The following is a 20,950-nucleotide window of genomic DNA, read 5'->3' on the forward strand; positions in this document are numbered from 1 at the left end:
TTTGGTCGAATCTTTCCATACGCATCTTCTCTTATTTAAACTTATCTCATAAAAAAACAGCAAGTTAGATATCAAATTAAATTTGTTATGTAAAAAGGATATATAAAGGATTGAGAAGTAAATAAGTAAATGACTGTTTAAAATAAATGTGACAAAGTATGAATCCTTCTCAAATCAATATGTAAGATAAAAAGACAATTTAGCCCTTGAATTATGTATTTGTTTATATTGTTCTTACATTTTTAAAATGATTAATTTAATTCATAAATATATAAATATTATAATAAATTAGTCAAATCATTTATTATAAATTATGTATGCTATGCATTAATTTATAAGTAAATAATATATGGTTTTAGGATCATAATAGTATTAAGTGTCATATTTAAGGATCAAATTATTAACCTATTTAATTATTAGACTAATTTATGATAATATTCGTACATGTATATTAGTCATTTTATTATAAACAATTGCCTAATTCAGAAACAAAATATACTATTTAACCTAATATAAATGTAAACCATGGAAATAAAAGGGGTGGGATGGAGAATAGAAGGGAAGAAAAAGGGAGAAAGACCTACCCCTGATATCATCGATGAGCATGTCAATGCATAAAAAGTGTTGCTCTGTGGTACCCCACCACCCACAAAATCCCATAAACCACACCATACATGCATGCACACCCTCTCATCTACAACTTGTTACAACTTTGGCCATTTCACATACATGCATTGCACATACATACATACATATATATATAGAGCACCCCATAAGGCACTGCACCCACTACCATCTTAATAATTTCTCCTTGCTACTTCAATTCTGATTGCAATAACAACAACACCCCCCCTTCCAACATGGGCGGTATCAGCCTTGAGGAAATCAAAAACGAAAACGTCGATCTGGTATATATATATATATATATATTTTCTCTACCATTCTTCTTCCTATATATACATGTTCCTTTCATTTTGCATTTTTGCATCCTTTGTTCTTCCCAACTCCACATAATATATATATATATATATAACACCTCTTGCTCCTACTCAATACTCATATATAGCGATTCTTCCCTTTGTTTTTACAAATATAACTACACAATTTTCTTTCGGAGATTGTACGGATTCATTACTTCTGATTTTTTTTACGTGAGAACACGAAAAATAAAATATGAACTATTAATTTTTATTATAAATATAATCTAAATTAAAATATAAAAATCATGTCCCTTATTAAAAAAGATTTGTGGTTTTTTAAGTGACTATATAGGTAACTATATATAACTTTTTAAGTTTGATTATTCGTATATAATTTACTTCTGATCTTATCCGTACCAAAAAAAATAAATTACATGTCTTGTTTTCATAGAATAATGGCTTTTACATTTACAACACTTTGTCAATTTAGGAGAAACGTGGTGAACCCGAAACCCCTTTTTACGCTAACTAACACTTATTTTCAATCCGCATCTTCCCTGTTTATGACACTTTGTATTGTTACAGAAATAAAGGATAAGAGAATTTCGATGGTTGAAATGAAATGAAATCATTATTATTAACTTTTTTATGAATAAATACTACTAGTATATAGTTTCTATTATTTTTATTGAAAAAAATTCTTAAATTTTTAAGTAAAATTTGACTTTATATTTTTAGTAACTACTGTTTTGTTTATAGTGCTATAAATCAGCTCATGAAAAAAAAAAAAAAGAGTGCTAGAAATCGACACCTAGCACAGAAAGAAAGGAATCACGACAAATAGTAGGCTTTTCTCTACGGATTATTCTTTTATAAGCTTCCCTTCACGAGCTTTAGACGCGTGTCCCTCACACCATTAACATTCTATTCTATTTCTATGTCCTTTTTCTTTTGCATACGATTCCGAATTACTACTATTTGATCAAAATATTTCATATTTTTTAATAAAAGAAAAAATACTCCATTTTTCAATTGGTTTCCGGTTGTCTTACTCTTGCATTGAGATGAGATGCACCCGCAGTGCTTCTTGATATATATTATTTGAATTCTGATTATGTTTTCTTGAGTTATAATCTTGTCAATCATCACTTGAAATCATCTTAAGTATCAATTTTAAAATAATTCTTCCAATACACACTCGAATTAAAATCTATTATTTCCTTTATCAAAGAGTTATACTCACGTAACTTATTTGTTAGTTGCTGCCCAAAATCTTCAGTAGCAGTAGCACTGGGCGAATTCTACTTTATAACCCTGAAAAAATGAAGGAGCTAAGTATATCATCATCATGAATTCGTGATGTTAATAATAATAATAATAATAATATGTAACTTAAGATAAAGTTGGTTAATGGTGTTATGTAATTGGAGAAATAACTAGGCAGTGTCCCATTTAATTTCAGGAAAAAATTCCAGTAGAGGAAGTGTTCGAGTCGCTGAAATGTTCAACAGCAGGTCTAACATCAGACGAAGGAGCCAACAGGCTTCAAGTTTTTGGACCAAACAAATTGGAAGAGAAAAAGGTCCTTTTCATTTTCTTTGTTTTGGTTTCTAATTTCTAATGTTGTCACAGTGCAGTTAAGTTTATAGTTGTTACCACTCATTGAATTGCTTGATGATGATGAACAACAGGAGAGCAAACTTTTGAAGTTTTTGGGTTTCATGTGGAACCCCTTATCATGGGTCATGGAAGCTGCTGCTATAATGGCCATTGCTTTGGCCAATGGTGGAGGAAGGCCTCCGGATTGGCAAGATTTTGTTGGTATCATTGCTCTCTTGTTCATTAACTCCACAATCAGTTTCATTGAAGAAAATAATGCTGGTAATGCTGCTGCTGCACTTATGGCTGGTTTAGCTCCCAAGACTAAGGTAACCTCACTCTAATAATCTAACTTTGTGTCATGCAAGCATGCAACATGCATTGTTTTCAGTTGTAGTAGGATCTCTATGTTTCCCTTCTCACTTTTTGGTTTTAAATACTTTTTTCTAAGTCAAGTTCATGCTACTCATCAATTAACTTCTATTAAGTTTTAGAAATTGTTTTCAAAATAAGTGTTTTTAAAAATAGAAACAGTTGGGAGATGTTTTCAGTTTTCTCATCTTCTGTTTCATAATGCTCAATCTCTTCCTCAATTCTGTACTCTATGTCTTGCACCACCCTCTGTCAGTTGTCTGAGTAACCTTATTTAGTTGTGTTTTGAAAAATTAAAACTAGTTTCTAAAAATAGAAATCAAACACAGCCTAAATGTTTGTTGGTGCAACAAAAAATTCAGGTTCTTAGAGATGGGAGATGGACTGAACAAGATGCTGCAATTTTGGTCCCGGGAGACATAATCAGCATCAAACTGGGAGATATCATTCCTGCTGATGCACGTCTTCTGGAGGGTGATGCTTTGAGTGTTGATCAGTCTGCTTTGACTGGAGAGTCTCTTCCAGTAACAAAGAATCCCTCTGAGGAAGTGTTTTCTGGATCAACCGTTAAGAAGGGTGAGATAGAAGCAGTGGTGATTGCCACTGGAGTGCACACCTTTTTTGGCAAAGCTGCTCATCTGGTTGACAGCACAAACCAAGTTGGTCACTTCCAGAAAGTGCTTACAGCAATTGGTAACTTCTGCATTTGCTCCATCGCGGTGGGAATAATCATTGAGCTCATAGTCATGTACCCAATACAACACCGCAAGTACAGAGATGGGATTGACAATCTGTTGGTTCTTTTGATTGGAGGAATTCCAATTGCCATGCCAACTGTTCTGTCTGTCACTATGGCTATTGGTTCTCACAGGCTTTCGCAGCAAGGTGCCATTACAAAACGTATGACGGCTATCGAGGAAATGGCAGGAATGGATGTCCTCTGCAGTGACAAAACTGGAACTCTCACCTTAAATAAGCTCAGTGTTGACAAAAACCTGATTGAGGTTTTTGCCAAGGGTGTTGAGAAGGACTATGTTATCCTTCTTGCTGCAAGGGCTTCTAGGACTGAGAATCAGGATGCTATAGATGCTGCAATTGTTGGTATGCTTGCTGATCCAAAGGAGGTAAATATGCCAACATGATTATCTCTTATGATTTGGGATGAATGGTGATAAATAAATTCACTTTTACTGTGAACTGATCAGGCACGAGCTGGTATCAGGGAGGTCCACTTTCTTCCATTCAATCCTGTGGACAAGAGGACTGCTCTAACTTACATTGATTCTGATGGAAATTGGCATCGATCTAGCAAAGGTGCTCCTGAGCAGGTAAACATGTGGCTATTTGGCACCATTTGGTTACATTTGTGAAGATTTTAGATGACTAATAAGTTTTCTTTTTTCCTGGCTTAGATATTGAACCTCTGCAACTGCAAAGAGGATGTAAGGAAAAGGGTTCATGGAACGATTGACAAGTTTGCTGAGCGTGGACTCCGTTCTTTAGGTGTTGCTAGACAGGTTAGCAAAACTGATATTAACATTTCTAGTTTCCAACCTATTATTTCAATTCCCTTCATTTATTGCTGTTTGTATGGTATGTCTATAACAGGAAGTACCTGAGAAAAACAAGGATAGTCCTGGTGCACCATGGCAATTTGTTGGTCTGCTACCACTTTTTGATCCTCCAAGGCATGACAGTGCGGAAACCATCACAAGAGCTCTGAACCTTGGTGTGAATGTTAAGATGATCACTGGTAAGATTGGAGGGAGGTGTTACATTCTTGCAGTTCGTATTTTCAACTATAAATGAAATCATGTAGCTCAGAATTTGTTTGTGGGCTTCTTGTTCTCTAGGTGATCAGCTTGCCATTGCCAAAGAAACTGGCCGAAGGCTTGGGATGGGAACAAACATGTACCCATCTTCTTCATTGCTTGGCCAAAGCAAGGATGCTGCTGTTTCAGCTGTTCCAGTTGATGAATTGATTGAGAAGGCTGATGGATTTGCTGGAGTATTCCCTGGTAGGTCCTTGTCCTTGATAATAATAATGATGATGGTACTTGGTAGCATCACTCTATCAGTATCACACATAGTTTCTTGCTTTCAACTATTTCAAACATCCTTTAACTTTTCGAATTGCCTTGCATTTGGCAACATTTTAATCCTTTTTTTTTCTCTCTTTCTATGACATGGCAGAACACAAATATGAAATCGTGAAGAGGCTGCAAGAGAGGAAGCATATTTGTGGAATGACAGGTGATGGTGTCAACGATGCTCCTGCATTAAAGAAAGCAGACATTGGAATTGCTGTTGCTGATGCTACAGATGCTGCAAGAAGTGCTTCTGACATTGTCCTCACTGAACCTGGTCTGAGTGTCATTATTAGTGCAGTGCTAACCAGCAGGGCAATTTTCCAAAGGATGAAGAATTATACTGTTAGTTTCCATGCATGATTTAATTGCTTGACTTTGTTTTATTGTCTTTAACAATCTAAACTCAGACATGTTGGTTGCTGATTCTGGCAGATCTATGCAGTGTCAATCACCATTCGTATAGTAGTAAGTGCAGAAAATATATTAACTCATAAAAAACATTCTTTACATGCTTATATATACATGATTCATATAATTTATGTGATCTATTTCTCTTTGTGGCAGTTTGGTTTCATGTTTATTGCATTGATTTGGAAATTTGATTTTGCACCCTTCATGGTGTTGATTATTGCCATACTAAACGATGGTAAGATGATATTCACTTAACTTTCATTCTATTTACTTTGACTATGCTGTGAAAATGTTTAATTTAATTTCCTTCACCCTTATACCTTAGGTACCATCATGACAATATCCAAGGATCGAGTGAAACCATCTCCAATGCCAGACAGCTGGAAGCTGAGGGAGATATTTGCCACTGGTATTGTGCTAGGAAGTTACATGGCACTAATGACAGTAGTATTTTTCTGGATCATGAAGGATACCGACTTCTTCTCGGTAATAATTTATATTTTGTGTTTCCCTCAATATTATTACCACCAAATAGCGAAAATTGTAACAACTATGAACGTAACTTCCTCAATTGCAGGACAAGTTCGGTGTGAGGTCTATAAGGAACAGCCCCGGAGAAATGATGGCAGCCCTGTACCTACAAGTCAGTATCATAAGTCAAGCACTAATTTTTGTCACAAGGTCCCGCAGCTGGTCCTATGTTGAAAGACCTGGTCTTCTTCTACTGAGTGCTTTTATGATTGCACAACTGGTAATCTTGAAACTCCTATCAGCAACCAAGTACATGTAGTTATTTGTTTGTTTCTCTTCTGATCTTATGATTGAAGCAGTGTCATGTCATTATGTTTTGTCAAGAACCTGGTTTCCATGATCCTTCACTTGTCCCTCCCTCCACATCCACCATTAAAAAAATAATGAAAACTAATAAACTACATATCAAGCCAATAGAACTAAGCGTTGAAATTGAATAAAAATCAAGCCAATAGACTCAATACTTCTGTTGTCTTGGGAAGCATTAGTTATTGGCATAGTACTCCAGTACGTGAGTAAATTAGAATCTAAAGAGTTAACACTTTCCGTTAGCAACACAAATGATTGATTAATTAAAAAAGCATTTGTCTTTCTTCTGTGGCAACACTGATGTGCTTCATGATTGACAGGTGGCAACTTTTCTGGCAGTATATGCTAACTGGGGCTTCGCAAGAATTCAGGGAATGGGATGGGGTTGGGCTGGTGTAATCTGGCTCTACAGTTTAGTGACATATATCCCTCTTGATATACTCAAATTCGCAATCCGCTATGTTCTGAGTGGGAAGGCTTGGGATAATCTTTTGGAGAACAAGGTAATTTCTTCATCTCTATTATTATTTTATTTCTAATTGCACCGTTGATCTTAATTCAGAGACTTTAAAATTCAAAACCTGTTTGTGACAGACTGCCTTCACTACAAAGAAAGACTATGGCAAAGAAGAGAGAGAAGCACAGTGGGCAACTGCACAGAGGACTCTTCATGGTCTTCAGCCACCTGAAACAACCAACCTTTTCAATGACAAGAACAGTTACAGGGAGCTGTCAGAGATTGCTGAGCAAGCTAAGAGACGTGCCGAGGTTGCAAGGTAAGCCACTGACTTCACTTTTAGTGTTCTATTGTGTGGCATCAAGTTTGTGTGTGAAAGGATTGGACAATACTTAGATGTAGTTCTACTGGTACTTTTGATTTTGTTCTCTAATCATAATTGGAGTTTCATCTAGTAATTTGTATGTAAACATTTATTACAGGAATTACTGAGATGAAACTCTAATTTTAATTGGACAACACTAAAAGCACCTACTGAATACTATATGTAAGTTTTGTTCTTCTGAAGTGGTAATTATAATGCCGAGGGATGACTGAATAAATTATACATGTGATGGTGTCTTACAGAGATTTTTTAAATTGGTTCACAGGCTCAGGGAGCTTCATACTCTGAAAGGACATGTTGAGTCAGTGGTGAAGCTGAAGGGACTTGACATTGATACAATCCAACAACATTATACAGTTTAAGGAGTTTAGATAATTCATGCAGAACCCGCTTTGGTGCTTGTCCAAGAACAAGAACAACAAATATAATGAAGACCGAAGTTAATCCGTCTATAAATTAGGATGAAGGTCCTTTTGTCAAAATCTGAATGGTTTACTCTTCTATTCCATCTATGCCAGTAGCTGGAGGAGATGCTATGCTCTTTAGGTACCAAATAACGTGGTTGATAGGATTTACTTGCATCTTATTTTGGGAATGTTAATGATACCAAGGTCACTAAAGCTCTATATATTTTTTTGTCTGATGAACAAAACTCAATATATTTTCAATCTTGATTAATGTTGCTCAATAATGAGTTCAGTCTCCATGTTTCTTTTTTACCTTCGTTCATGTCCAGCCTAAAAAAATGTGAGTGGTAGAAGCACGATGTATACACTCCACCATTGAAATTAAATAGAAAAAATATTTGATCATTAATGAGAGGAAAATAAAAGGAGTGATACAGTTAAACCATTGTGCTGTGTTGTTGGATGAGAATAAGTTCACAAGGTTGAACAGACATATTACTGGGTTTCAGGAAGTTAATAAAATAAATCTTCTTGCTCATTATAACTGATACCTGAAAGAGTAATCATGTAAGAAAAGTGCTAATCTGATATCAAGATAAAGGAAGATCGACTCTGATACTGACATTTAAATAGATTCCCCAATTATACCTCACCAACTCCACTGCATAAGATGGTCCTCATGTACGTTTCTTTTTCTTTTTCATTTTCATTTTCATGGGCTAGGTATATGTTCCTCCTGTCTGAAGCCATGTATCCAGCTAAGTTTTACAAGGAATAAAAATGTTATAATGTTTTAGGTGGAGATGCCCTAATCTTTGAAATACTGCAAAAAAAATAAAATTAAAAACTAGGCATTACCAATATCTTTCGTGTATGATTAATTCTCTTCTCACTTTTTTATTTTAAAAGTTGTTTTCTAAAAATTTCCAAACTTCTTAGCCATCAATTTCTCATCTGAAATCCATTAAGTTTAAAAAAAAAACTTCAAAACAAGTATTTTAAAAACCAAAAAACATAAACAAAAGGTACATATTTTCTCATCTTTGTTTTCATCTTGTGTAACTTCTCCCTCAATTTCACACTCTATTATGTGTTTGAATAACCTTGCTTGATTACATTTTTAAAACCAAGTAGATTTTAGAAAATAGAAATCAAACACACCCTTTTTATTTTAACGAGAGGGGGTTGTTAATCCATGGAATTAAACCCTGCAGAGGTATGATCTATCCTTCCATGACTGCTCATAAAAATTGTAATCGTAGCTCCAAATCTCCCTTTAGCAATTTCAAAAATTTTCTTTTCTTCCTCATTGTTACAAAGAAATTTGGTGCTCGGCATAGGGCACTAAGGCTTGTGGGTTTTGAGATAAAAGTTGCCCTCAATAATGATAATTTTATTGTTGCGCTGCCTGGAGATAGACATTCCAAAGGAATAAAGTGATAATATCACAAATTCGATGTCTATCCACTTTAAAGATTTTCACAATCGCAAGTCTATTCGAACTGCACCACCTACAACTATGTATAATGATTCATTCCGTATATGGTGCCTACCAATTTTCCTTTTGTTGTTGATAGAGTTATGAAGAGTAATTTTTGCACGAGTGCAATCCTTACAAACACTAATAAATCTAACCTAATGAAATTCATTTAATTACCTACACAAGAAGGATTTTGAGTACCTGATACCTATTTGAAAATAGCAAACAATCCAAAATCAATTCTATCCAAAACAATTTTTGACATTAAAACAAATCCACCCGTGGTCCTCTAAAAACAGCACACAACCGTCCAGACCCCAAGTGCAATTCACCCGCAAGCATGGCAGTATTGCACTGTATGGCATTTACTACAAAATGAAGTATCATTTATTCTTATCTCAAATTTAAACGATTAGCAAATGATCATGCCTTCATACTTGCTATTTTTGCTTGCCATGTAAAAAAGATGGAACTTATATGAAATCAAATTACATACATGTTGAATTATGGAGAAAAGATGAATGACAACAGTTTGAATAGATGTAAACCTAGCCCTGTTGTATTAATGATACAAGACACCGTAGCAGGTATTGAAGGAATAACGAGGCCAGAGAGGCCGAAATACAAATGCTAAATGCTATATGACAATATTACAGCAAAATGAACTCAACCTATGAGCAATTTGGCTAGGTGAATAGGTAATAATTCTGAAGTTGTTTATCTAATATTTAACATCTCTACCAAGAATTTTTACTGATGCATCTAGGCTACTCAAAGGGCGAAGCTCTAAGCAGGGGCTTTTTGATGATACGTCTGCTGAAGCGCCTGTGGTAAGTTTAATACAATCTCTGCATATGCTGGAATGGGAATGAAAATATAAAATCAGTATTGAGAGATCTATCAGTAGAACAATGAAGAAATAAACTTGGAGAAACTTCAAAAAAAATAAAATGCATGCTAATTTCTCACCTAGCTGGCTTAGCTGCACACATCCGATTAGGACATGAACAGCTGATGACAAAAGACCAAAAATAATTATATTCTTAAAAATTAACTGTCTATTGTGTGTCCATCCATGAGTGCATGGTATGACAACATTAAATACACCCTATTAAATATTTTAAATTACTTTAAAATGGCAAGTATTGAATGACTTTTATCTTTTCAGTATAATAAATACTTTCTTTTCTAATAATTTTTTTCTATTTTTAACTTGTTATCTGTGCTTATGCACAATATAATAAATCGCATTCAGCAAAGTGATATAGTTTTTGCACCTTCAGGTAAACTCATGGTTCGTAAGGCATCTTCTGCATAGGTTAAGCGAATTGGAGAAGAATGACTTCCTGAGAGTCCATCTTCCTTCCTGCTCAAAGTAGCCATAGTATTTTTATTGAACATAGGCCAGGCTAGCACTGAAATTCGAGTTGGAAGCACCGAAATGAGATCTGCATATCTAAGGCTGACTGTCACCTTGCTGCAAAATAAATAAAATAAAATAAAGAACTCGTTGAGCAGAGAATATCGTTTAACCTTTCATTTTAGTTTTTCTCTCTGCATGTATATTCAATTTCATTGGAGGAAAGGATGTTGAATTTAAAAAGAAATGTAGATAAGAAATTATAATAATAAATTTCTGATACACAAAGAAAAGTTATTATTGAATTTAAAAAGTAAACAAATGAACTTTCAAAATTAAGGTGCAAACAAATAAAAATTGTATATTCCTTTCATATAAGCCATTTCTCCCAGCAACCCAGCTACTTGACCCAAATTTTTAGCATAACTTGGTTGACAGAAGGCAATATAGATGGAAATTGACGGGAGGGTATCTGTAATTCAATTTTGAATCAGCATGTGTGTCAAGGTCAACCTAAACGTATTAACTTCAATGTAAAATCACCATTAACATGTGCTTTCTTGTAGCACTGAAAGCTGCAGCACACCCAACTTCACCCTTGTCACCTTGAACTTTTAGCATCAGATCACACAATAGAATGTCCAGAAAAACAAGAACCAGATAAAGAAAAAAAACACACCACCACCCCAGTACCACTCATTTCACCAACGATTTCGCTTCAACAAACATTTTATTCGATAATTCAAGCATACTGAAAAAACCTTCATGTTTACCATTGATTCCAGTGGAGGAAAGGAAATTTTAAAGGGCTACCAAGATACTAAATTTGAAAAAAAAAATGGTTGTGAAAAATTAGATAACTATAAGATACTAACCAATCAGAATCATCCAATACAAATTCGATCATATGGTAGGGAAGGCTATGATACAGCTCTCTAATTTGATTTCCATACAGCTCCTTTATAAGTCTGACCTGCATGATATTCACACGAGACAAAAAAAGATGCATGTTTTTTGTATCAGAATAATTTAAACATACTAGATGACAAAGGTTCTCTATCAGAATTTATAAATAAAAGGTTCTCTCTATCATGGATTACAAAGTACAAACATTTACGCTATCAATACATTCTAATTAAATTCTTCAAAACATATTCTGAGACAGATGTCAAATTATTATGCACACCCAACCTTTATCACATAAATGCAGACATCATTCAATAATATTCCTTGCACATATAAGGGGCAAAAGACACAGTAAATTGTTTGCATTTCCAACTTCATATATATATTTCACCAAAATTGTTTCTGGACATATGGATGAAAAATAGTCAGAAAGTACTTGCTTTGCATGATTGTATATCTTTAGAACTTTGCTCCGTACATAATATTGATATTCCAAAAAAAAAAAATCAAACTTTCTCATAATGATTACATACATGGGCAATCTACCTGTTCCCGTCTATCCACAAAAGCCTGCAATAGATCTCCAACATGATCTATGAATTTCTGAAAGCAAACCAATTAAACAATGCTTATTAGAAAATAAAAATTGAAATAAACATGGTGTAAAGGCAATATATATATACATGACTTTACCATTGCATTGGATGAAAGGAGATCATTTTCTATTTCTCGTATTGGCAGGAAAAATGGAACTGTATGTTCAAGGACAGTCATCTTTTCAAGAAATGACTTACTCTCCAGCACACAATGGTAAAACTCACAAGGTTCACCTGTTAATAAATGAACAGGCTTCATCATTTATCATCATCTAATGGCAAAGACACAAGGGAAGGGGCAAATAAAAAGAAGACCCAGCCTCCATCTTGTCATTTATAATGTCATCTTATGAGTTAAATAACAAGATCGTGTTCGTGAATTAGTCAAAAGAAATTTTATTCCAAATTACCAGCAAAAGATGTCTCATATTGTACACCAATTCTTGCCCCTTCCAAACAGCAAATTACCTGCTTACAAATACATGAACAAATTCCATTACGATCTGGTCAGGAAGTTAATACACAAAATACAAAGTAATCTAAACACAATTATGAACTAGACATACCAACAATTTAAATTTTTTGGAGGGTGGATATTAAAAAATTATTAAGAACGCAATACAAGGAAGTAAATTAATGCAAAGATAAAAAGGAAAGTCTAGATACGACAAGAAACATGAAAAAATAAAGAATGCCAATCACTCTGCAAATCAGAAAGGCAATTTCCTTGAAAAAGCACAAACATAATACCAACGAGGAGCCATAAATATAATCCAGTCCCATAACAAGGTAAAAGAGGCACATAAAAAAGAAAGCGCTCTGCTCCATCCACTCTCACCACACAATAGCAGAAATCAGAACTAATAGTTTCTAAACAATATGAGCGCTTCCTAGCATTACATAACAACAGCTGCACAGCCCCTGCCGCATAGTCAAAGAAGTGCCTTCCACTCATCTTTTTGATAATTCAACATCCAGATCTTGAACTCAAACTGATGCCTGGCTATTCTTCTAGATGCTGAGACTCACTTTATTGATTGATGGGAAATTTGGATCCCCTTTTTCTTTTTTCTCAACCCCCCCCCCCCGGTCGCAGAAAAATAGAAATGAGAAACTGAAACTCACGCTCAGTACTCATAATTTCAGAGCAATAATCTCTGTACATCAATGTCAAATACCAAAACCTACAATCAATGCAAGACAATTTCCCTATTAATTTCAAATGCATTTGGCTATTTAGTCCATACATCTGTAAACCTTGAGCAGGCATTGCTAATTTTAATATCACAAAGCTTCCAAAATACTGTGGATCAATATCCACATAAAATACACCCCCAACTTCTCTTGAAGACTTCCTAGCTTTTCCCTCTCTTACACAACATGACCTCCAACTTCTAATATTTTACCTTATGCACCTAATTTTTTCCTTCTCGGACTAATGTCAAGAATCTTTGAAATCTATGCTTAACTATTACAAGTATAATGTTTTAATGAAAAATAACAGGTCATAAGCAATGAGAAGTGTTTCAGGCAGGTGTAGTCATATAATATTTACCTTGTTTCCAATTTTATATGTAATTTTATCCTGAGGACATGCTAATATGTCAGCATCCCCATGCATTGCTTTTCTGTCTGCCTCCATATGCACCTGACATGAACAAATATTAATGTATCAAACTTTATTATCATCATCAACAGTGAAACTAAAACATATTGATAATTACATAGACCACCAAGGTCAAATATTTATTTTGGCTATCCAAAAAAAATAAACAAGGTCAAATATCAGAACACCAATTGAAATGAGAATGTAATAATCCAATAACCAATACCCGCTCTCTTATTGTAGCTAGTAGTCCATCATTCCACTCTTCCCCGTCTAAACATATCTCTACAAAAAAAAAAAAAAAAAGTGGTTAAGAAGCATTTCTGGACATCTATACAGAAATTAATGAACAAAAGAAGTTGCTCAGTACTTCATTACAAAAGTATATCTCATCAACTGAACCAATAAAAGATAAAGAAAACACCAATCTATATAGTATGATAAAATGATAAAGAAAACACCAATCTTTGGAGCACTGAATTGGGCTAAAAACAAGCTTGATCAAGTGAAGCATCAATGCAATATATTAGACTATTATTAGTAATCTAGTTAAAAACAAAAAACCAATAAAAGATCCGTCAAAGAAGTGCCACATCATGCTGAATAGAATCCCAAGATGGTTGAGCTATACAAAGTTAAATATATACTATTAATACTATTGGAATAAACTGCCGCTCCAGCAGACTTACGATTCGCATTCATCCAGGATTGCTCGTAATATCGTAAAGGAAGCAAAATATCGTTTCACAGCAAAATCTTGCAGATGATTAGCATCTGCTTCTAGCATACCACTTTATTATCAATCTTACCATCATAACTAAAATTAGAGTGTTTAACTATAGGGATATGAAAATAAGGCAACACTCATAAACACAAGCAGTTATGCATCCATATGCAACCCAAATAAATTGAAAAGTGTATAATAGATGAAATAAAATAAATAAATAAATTGAAAAGGGAAAAAAACTAAAAAAGGAACAGTTGACAAAGGTAAAGAATCATATCAGCTAGAATAAAGTACAACAAAGGAAATAAATGGTAAAGAAACTTGAGACAAGGCAGATCCATATACTATCCATTATTAGTTTATTAAAGAATTCATCTATGAAGACCAAAGTAAGCTACCTTCAGTTTGAGAAGCTCGTGCAGCTTCAAACTCCTTCTGTAGACGCTCAAATATTATCTTGTCAGAATCCCTATGAACCGAGTATTAAAAAAAAATATTATTACCACAGTATACATTCTGAAACAATAATCTTCAAAGTAGGCATTCATAGAATGCATTAAGATATTCACTGGAAAAGGGAAGAGAACTAGACATCTTCAAGTGACCAAATAAACCTTGATTATGGAGCAGTTTCAAAACTAGTTAGAACTTAGAAATTATACATAAAACATCAATAAAGAAAATAAAAATGAAAAAATAGAAGACATTTTTCTACTAATGAGGAATTTTGACACATGATATGATGTCAATATCTTATTGCAACAAAAGCTCTGACATTGTATATAAGCCATAGTTATCAATCCCAGATAGAATTTAGTAACCAGCCCCCAAAAACGTTATAATAAATTAGCGGATAGTGAGATGACCACTACAGTGAATTTATGGGTATGAGATATAAAAAGTTATACTATACAAATATAAATGCTCAAAAATTTAAAAATATTCAAGTTAGAAATTAAAAAGCAAATGGTAGAAGAGAACAAACAGCAGAAAAAGATTAAAGTTGAAAGATAAGTTTCAGAATGTGGAATCTGCTGCAACAAAGGACTAAATGTAAAGATGAGAACAAAGGAATGCAATAGCAACCGAGGTCTGACAGAACAGGGGACAAAGGCCACAGAAATCACAGGCTGGCCAGAGAAAGCTGGAAATATTGTGGGAGAAGGTTGAGTGGGTGTGGTGCTGTTACAGGGCAAAAATGGGCTTCCAAAACTCAACACAGCTGCCCCACTATAGCACATAAAACATTGCAGTTATGGCCACAATTGCAGCCACTATCAAAAACTGCTCTGTAATTCCAATCCTGTAGCACCAGATGCAACTATAGCACACAATTGACTACTATGATAACAACTGACCTCTAACCTGACTTTTTTTGTAAATGAAAAAGGGTGGTGCAGTGCACAAGGTTCTGACAATTGCGAGCTTTGACAAGGGTCAAATGTACACAACTTAACTTCATGAGTGGAGAGGTGATTTCTATGACCTCTAACCAATGATCACTAGGCGACAAAGGAGAGAGAAAAATCTTCAATAATCAGAAATGTTAAAAGAAACCAGAGAGCAACACCTATACGGCTATACATATGGAGGGCAGCAATGAAAGAGGACTGAAACCCAAAGTGGAATGGAAAGACAATATTAGAACGAAACAGCATTTCTTCTTTCTTTTTTCCAACATTTCTTTTATTATCTAAAAAAAAATAGAAATGATATGAAACAAAGCAAAATTGAGAAGAAAAAAAGAACCTTGTTGATAATTATCACTTTACTTTCACTGGTCTGAAATATAAGGTCAATGCATCAAATGATATAACTTTTAATTTATTTTACTGTTTCAAAAAAAAAATACCAACGACAAGATATGGTTGTTATTCCTAATTTCTGGCTTCTCATTCATATTTGACTGAATTTTGAATATCAGCTATACTTATCTAAATTCTCCCCAATTTCCCTTCCCATGGTGTACATTAAATATATTTCTAATCCTACCCTACCCCATGGTATACAAGTAACCGACAAAGTTAAGCATGAACGAGTTTATGTATTAATTTACAGTTCAATTATGAGCAGATTGATGACTTTCCAATGAAAAATTGTATTACAGAAAGAAGCCACATGCATCTGCAAGAGTGATTTACCTAGCAAGACGCTCTGTCAAATCTCCGTGTCTTTTAAGCAAACTTCCAACTGTCACGGAAAGAATAGAGACATTGACATGTTATGTAGAAAATGGAAATAGTGCTGAAGAGACTATAGACTTACATTTAGTTCGGGTAATCTCCAGACGATTATCATCATCTTGCATAAAATTCTGACAAAAAGACAACCCAGCTATAGTTTCAGCAAAGAAAAATTACAAATAATATGTATGTAACTTGCATAAACAAGGGAGACAGTAATAAGAAATTAAAAAAAAAAATACGTTTTCACATGTTCTTCCTAATATAAAATTATTCTTATGAAAGTGAGAACCATTACCACTTCCCCCGTAAATGCAAATGTCCGTCCAGAATATTGTTCAAATTGCTGCATAATTCAACAATCATCAGTTCATAGAGAGAAAAAGACAATAATAAAACAGAAAATAATCATGACCGGAAACCCAATCAACTCATCAGGCACAAAACGGCACAAAACAATGTCACAGTTACAATTTACAAGTAACTAATTAGTAATTACACTTGAAAAAACCGAAGCCTCAAAGCGTCTTAGATGAACTTTCCCCCAAAACTTACTTGAGGATATCTTCGTAAAATTAAATGTCAAGCAATCAACACAATATAAAAAAAAGCACCATAAAATCAATAACCTCACAATTTTACGTTAGGAAATTATATCGCCAATAAAGATAACTTAAAAGAAGTAAGATAAATCAACCAAACATATCGTTCCAGCACGTTCTACAATGAGGTAAAGTCATAGATAGAATTCTGATTAATAGTGAAATTTAGATGAATAAACACTGCACTAGGTTTTATCGTCACATGGTGATAGTTACAATTTGCAAGTATACACAAGCAAGAGTTGAGACACAGTTCCATGACTAGGGAGAGAGAGAGAGAAAGAGAGAGACCTTGCGAGAAGATGAATCGGCGGAGAAAGGGTATTTTCTGGGCCTCTTCCGCAGAGATTCTTCGACATCGCTCTCCATTTTCAATCACAACACAACGCGGTGATGCCTTCTTCCAATGCGCGAATTGGTGTGACACTATAAGTGTGAGTGCCGACCCAAAAACGAAGGGGAAAAAAGGCTCCTCCTATTTACACCCTATTTTTCAGACTACACCCCCAGATTCCCTTCCTATAACTTAATTACCCATTATACCCTTTCTCCTAAAAGAAGTACACTCCTTTTCTTTTCCGAAAATGTTTTTCTATAGTTATTCTAGAGATGTATTTCTGAAACTATGATTCACAATTTCAAAAATAAATTTCCAGAATAGGTATAAGTTAGTCTGGAAAGACATTTTCGATAGTAATAAAATATCACTTTAGAATTAAGATCGTTGATGAGATAAACACTTATCTTACGCCCCATGTTTGTTAGTCTTATTTTTTTTTTCTATCATTGGTGTTCTTTAAATACTATATAAAGGTGTTATAGAGTGTGAGCCGTCAAGAAGTCAACACTCAGGGATGTTACATTCATCACTAACTACATCTATTATACATCTTAATCACAAAGCAAGGCTTTTGGCAATGATTTTTTTCCTTTAAGTGTGTTCGTTCATTTTTTAATCAAAGCTTACATCACTAACTACATACGGCATTGGTTGAGGTATGATTTGTTATTATTTAAAATGCCTTTCCAAAATAAAGTATATTATTTCAGAAGTATATTTCTAGAACTATGATTCATTGTTTCAAAAATACATTTCCAAAAGTGTGAATCATATTATGGAAATGTGAATCATAATTTCAGAGATACACTTTTGGAATAGGATAAGTTATTCCAATAAAATATTTTTGGAAATGAAAAGGGGTGTATTCCTTTAAGGGAAAAGGGTGTAATGGACAATTAGGAGGTAAAAAGGGGTACGGGTGTGTACTTGGCGAGTAAAAAAAAAACGAGCTGAGCTTTTTCTATGGACGCTCGGCCTGCTATAGTGGGCCATGTTAGATTTGGCCAAAAAACAACAAAGGGAAATGTTATTCTCGGTCTCCTTTTTCCTCCTCCTACTATCCACTTTTTTTTCTGACAAAATACTCTTGATGAAAACAGGATTCTACTTTGTTAAATTAAAAAATAAAAAAACAAATGGAAATATGTTTTTGCTTTGTTATTTTTTTAAAGCAAAATGAAAACTACTTAACGAAAACTAGTTTCCCTCAAAAGGAGGGGGGAAAAAAACAGAAGACCCAATATGAAGCCGAAGGAAGAAAATTGTGTTGCGGAGAGAAAGATTCAATTGCATTTTTTGGTTTTATGTTTTAGTCTGTGAAAAAAAATTATCCATTTAATTTTAATTACTTACATTTAATATTATTTTTCTAATTATTTTATTTAATTAAATTACATAAAAAATTTCCTTTACAAATTATAGACAGTTAATTTTGTCTAATATTTTGTATAGACGTAGAAACTTATTTATGTTTTTATTCACATTTTTTCTATAAAAAAATTGGTTCAATAATAATAATAATAATAATGTCCTTTCCATTTTAGCTTAGTGGCTCAATTCAAGAAAATGTTAAATTGATAATTTATAAATTAATAAAGACTTAAATATATATATTTTTGTTCTTATAATTTAGTATTTTTTTAAATTATATTTATTTTATTTTTGTCTGTATTATTATTGTTTATAGTAAAAATAATAATATGACAAACAAAATCATCTCATATCATTATTTAATAATATCATTATATCACATCAGAGGATCAAGCCATCGTTAATCTGAACCTTAACACTTACTTTTTCTTTATTGTGCTTTTTTTATGTAATTGGAATTTTGAACCATTTACACAGTAGTAGTTTTCGTCCATGTTTCTGAAATGTTGGTCCTTTCTCATTTCTAACATCTTTCCTTGGGAATACCAGTAATTATGTTATGTTTGGTCCAACACCTTCAAGTATTATTACTAATAATCTGTTGAATGTTACCCTTGGCACTTACTTTTTCTTTCGTGTGTTTTTTTTTTATGTAAATGAAATTTTGAACTTTTTATACATTAATGGTGTTCTTCCTCCGTGTTTCTTAAATATTGTTGGCCCTTTCTCATTTTTAGCATCTTTCTTTTGGGATACTAGTATTTTTCTTGGTTGTTTTTAGGAGTTGATCCTCGTGCAAACTAAAAAAAACCACTTTCACTATAGGCAAAGTAAAACTCTTATATTATGAAAATCACTCATTAAAAATCTACATAGAAAACACAATCTCATAATGGAATGGTGTAGTTAAGGCCTTAAAGCTTTGTATTTCACACCTAGCTTTGATCAACAAGAATACCTTTTCCTTCGTAATCTAGTCATCATGATCATGAATTCTCGCAACTAAAATGATAGCTTGTGCTTAAAATAATACAAGGGGAATAAAATGTATAAACAAGAAAGTGATTTTGAATTATATGATACTAGAGCAGTTAAGATTTGTAACTCTAATAGTCACCATTCTTATTGTCACGACTTCCTACCAAGGGACATTAACTTTGGGTAATGGATCTTCATTTATCACTTTTTTTTTTCTTCTCTTTAGTAAACATTTTTTGTCAATAAAAAAGACCTTATATCACAATTTAAATTATTAACTATAAAATAAATAAAAAATATTTTAAAAGAGATTTATTTGTTATAAATTTTAATTATAGTATAACATATATTATAAAATATTTATTGTTTATTATATTTTTAATTATATAAAATAGACATTTATTTTGTCTAATAAATAAAGTTATAAATACACACTCCCCTAATTATATAAATAAAATATATAAAAAGACTAGCATGACAGCAGAAGAGTATTTTTTTTTTTTAACAAACAAGTAGACAATAACAATATTAGTACTAAAACTTTAATAATAATGTCTTTTGCCTCAAAAGATGTAAATGATGATGATAGTCTTGTTGTAGATTCTCAAGTTGTCCAAGCCAAAGAGTGCCTATAATATGCTCCATCCTATGACAGGAGCAAAAAAATTGAAGTGGAGACAGAACCTAAAACAAAGGTGGAAGCCACCCAATTCGAGAGAACAACGGAGTCTGCAGAGGATGTGGATCATATTCCCCTCACATAACAATCTCAACCTTTTTTGCGAAACCTGAGTACCTTCCCTGATGCAGTTAAAAAAGATAGGTTAATTCTCTCCAAGTTTTGGAATAATTTGGTTGAAGACACATATGATGACAATTAAGAGAAACCTAACAAGATAGAGCAGACCAGTTCAAGCTCGTGGTCTCAAAGTCTGACAAGAAGAACAAAAACCCTTCAACCTCCTCAGTCTTAGCAAAACCTCGTACTAGGGGTAGTTATTTGAAATTTGCATCTTAAACATTCGTTTTTGGAATGTGAGAAGTATTGACTTTCTAAATAATAGACGATCTCTCATCATTAACTATTTCTTTCATAATCTTAATTAATTATTTGTTTGTTTCTCTAAAATGTGGGATAACATCTTTATTTATCGTTTTTTCCTTTTACCTATTTATAGGTTTTGTTTCATGAGTTTGGTGTCTGTCCCCTTTGCTCCTTTTCCTTTTGATTAATATATTTTGAATGTGCATCTACATGCTCTTTTGCTTAAAGAAAATTTTGATGACTAATTTTGAATAACAATCAATGCCAATAACAAT

At 33.4% G+C, this 20,950-nt stretch overlaps 2 protein-coding genes across 4 annotated transcripts; one reads left to right on the forward strand and one right to left on the reverse strand.

Annotated features, from left to right (window-relative positions):
- The first annotated feature begins 751 nt into the window (after window positions 1-751).
- Window positions 752-7,762, forward strand: LOC100785442 (plasma membrane ATPase 4). 2 transcript variants are annotated; one of them, XR_413811.4, is made up of 17 exons: window positions 752-908; window positions 2,383-2,502; window positions 2,612-2,848; window positions 3,254-4,015; window positions 4,097-4,219; window positions 4,304-4,408; window positions 4,500-4,644; window positions 4,745-4,909; window positions 5,085-5,323; window positions 5,414-5,446; window positions 5,546-5,627; window positions 5,718-5,878; window positions 5,970-6,143; window positions 6,553-6,735; window positions 6,827-7,008; window positions 7,172-7,236; window positions 7,340-7,416. XR_413811.4 is itself a non-coding variant. In XM_003522612.5 (16 exons), the coding sequence occupies exons 1-16, from the start codon at window positions 861-863 to the stop codon at window positions 7,434-7,436; spliced, it is 2,856 nt and encodes a 951-aa protein (XP_003522660.1). In that variant the 5' UTR covers window positions 752-860; the 3' UTR covers window positions 7,437-7,762. The 2 variants fall into 2 exon arrangements, 1 of the variants encoding a protein (XP_003522660.1); XM_003522612.5 differs by lacking the exon at window positions 7,172-7,236 and having other exon boundaries at window positions 7,340-7,762.
- A 1,736-nt stretch (window positions 7,763-9,498) lies between these two features.
- LOC100786656 (uncharacterized) lies at window positions 9,499-17,379 on the reverse strand. 2 transcript variants are annotated; one of them, XM_003522615.5, is made up of 13 exons: window positions 17,233-17,379; window positions 16,638-16,685; window positions 16,422-16,470; window positions 16,298-16,346; window positions 14,555-14,625; window positions 13,656-13,714; window positions 13,379-13,471; window positions 12,234-12,291; window positions 11,921-12,057; window positions 11,774-11,830; window positions 11,197-11,294; window positions 10,239-10,438; window positions 9,499-9,818 (listed from the first exon to the last, which is right to left on the reverse strand). In XM_003522615.5, exons 1-13 carry the CDS (start codon window positions 17,308-17,310, stop codon window positions 9,748-9,750), a joined length of 1,068 nt encoding a protein of 355 aa, XP_003522663.1. In that variant the 5' UTR covers window positions 17,311-17,379; the 3' UTR covers window positions 9,499-9,747. The 2 variants fall into 2 exon arrangements, with proteins under 2 accessions (XP_003522663.1, XP_040870786.1); XM_041014852.1 differs by having other exon boundaries at window positions 12,234-12,294.
- Window positions 17,380-20,950: the final 3,571 nt, after the last annotated feature.

Source organism: Glycine max, chromosome 4, assembly GCF_000004515.6.
Source record: "Glycine max cultivar Williams 82 chromosome 4, Glycine_max_v4.0, whole genome shotgun sequence".
Taxonomy (NCBI): Eukaryota; Viridiplantae; Streptophyta; class Magnoliopsida; order Fabales; family Fabaceae; genus Glycine; species Glycine max.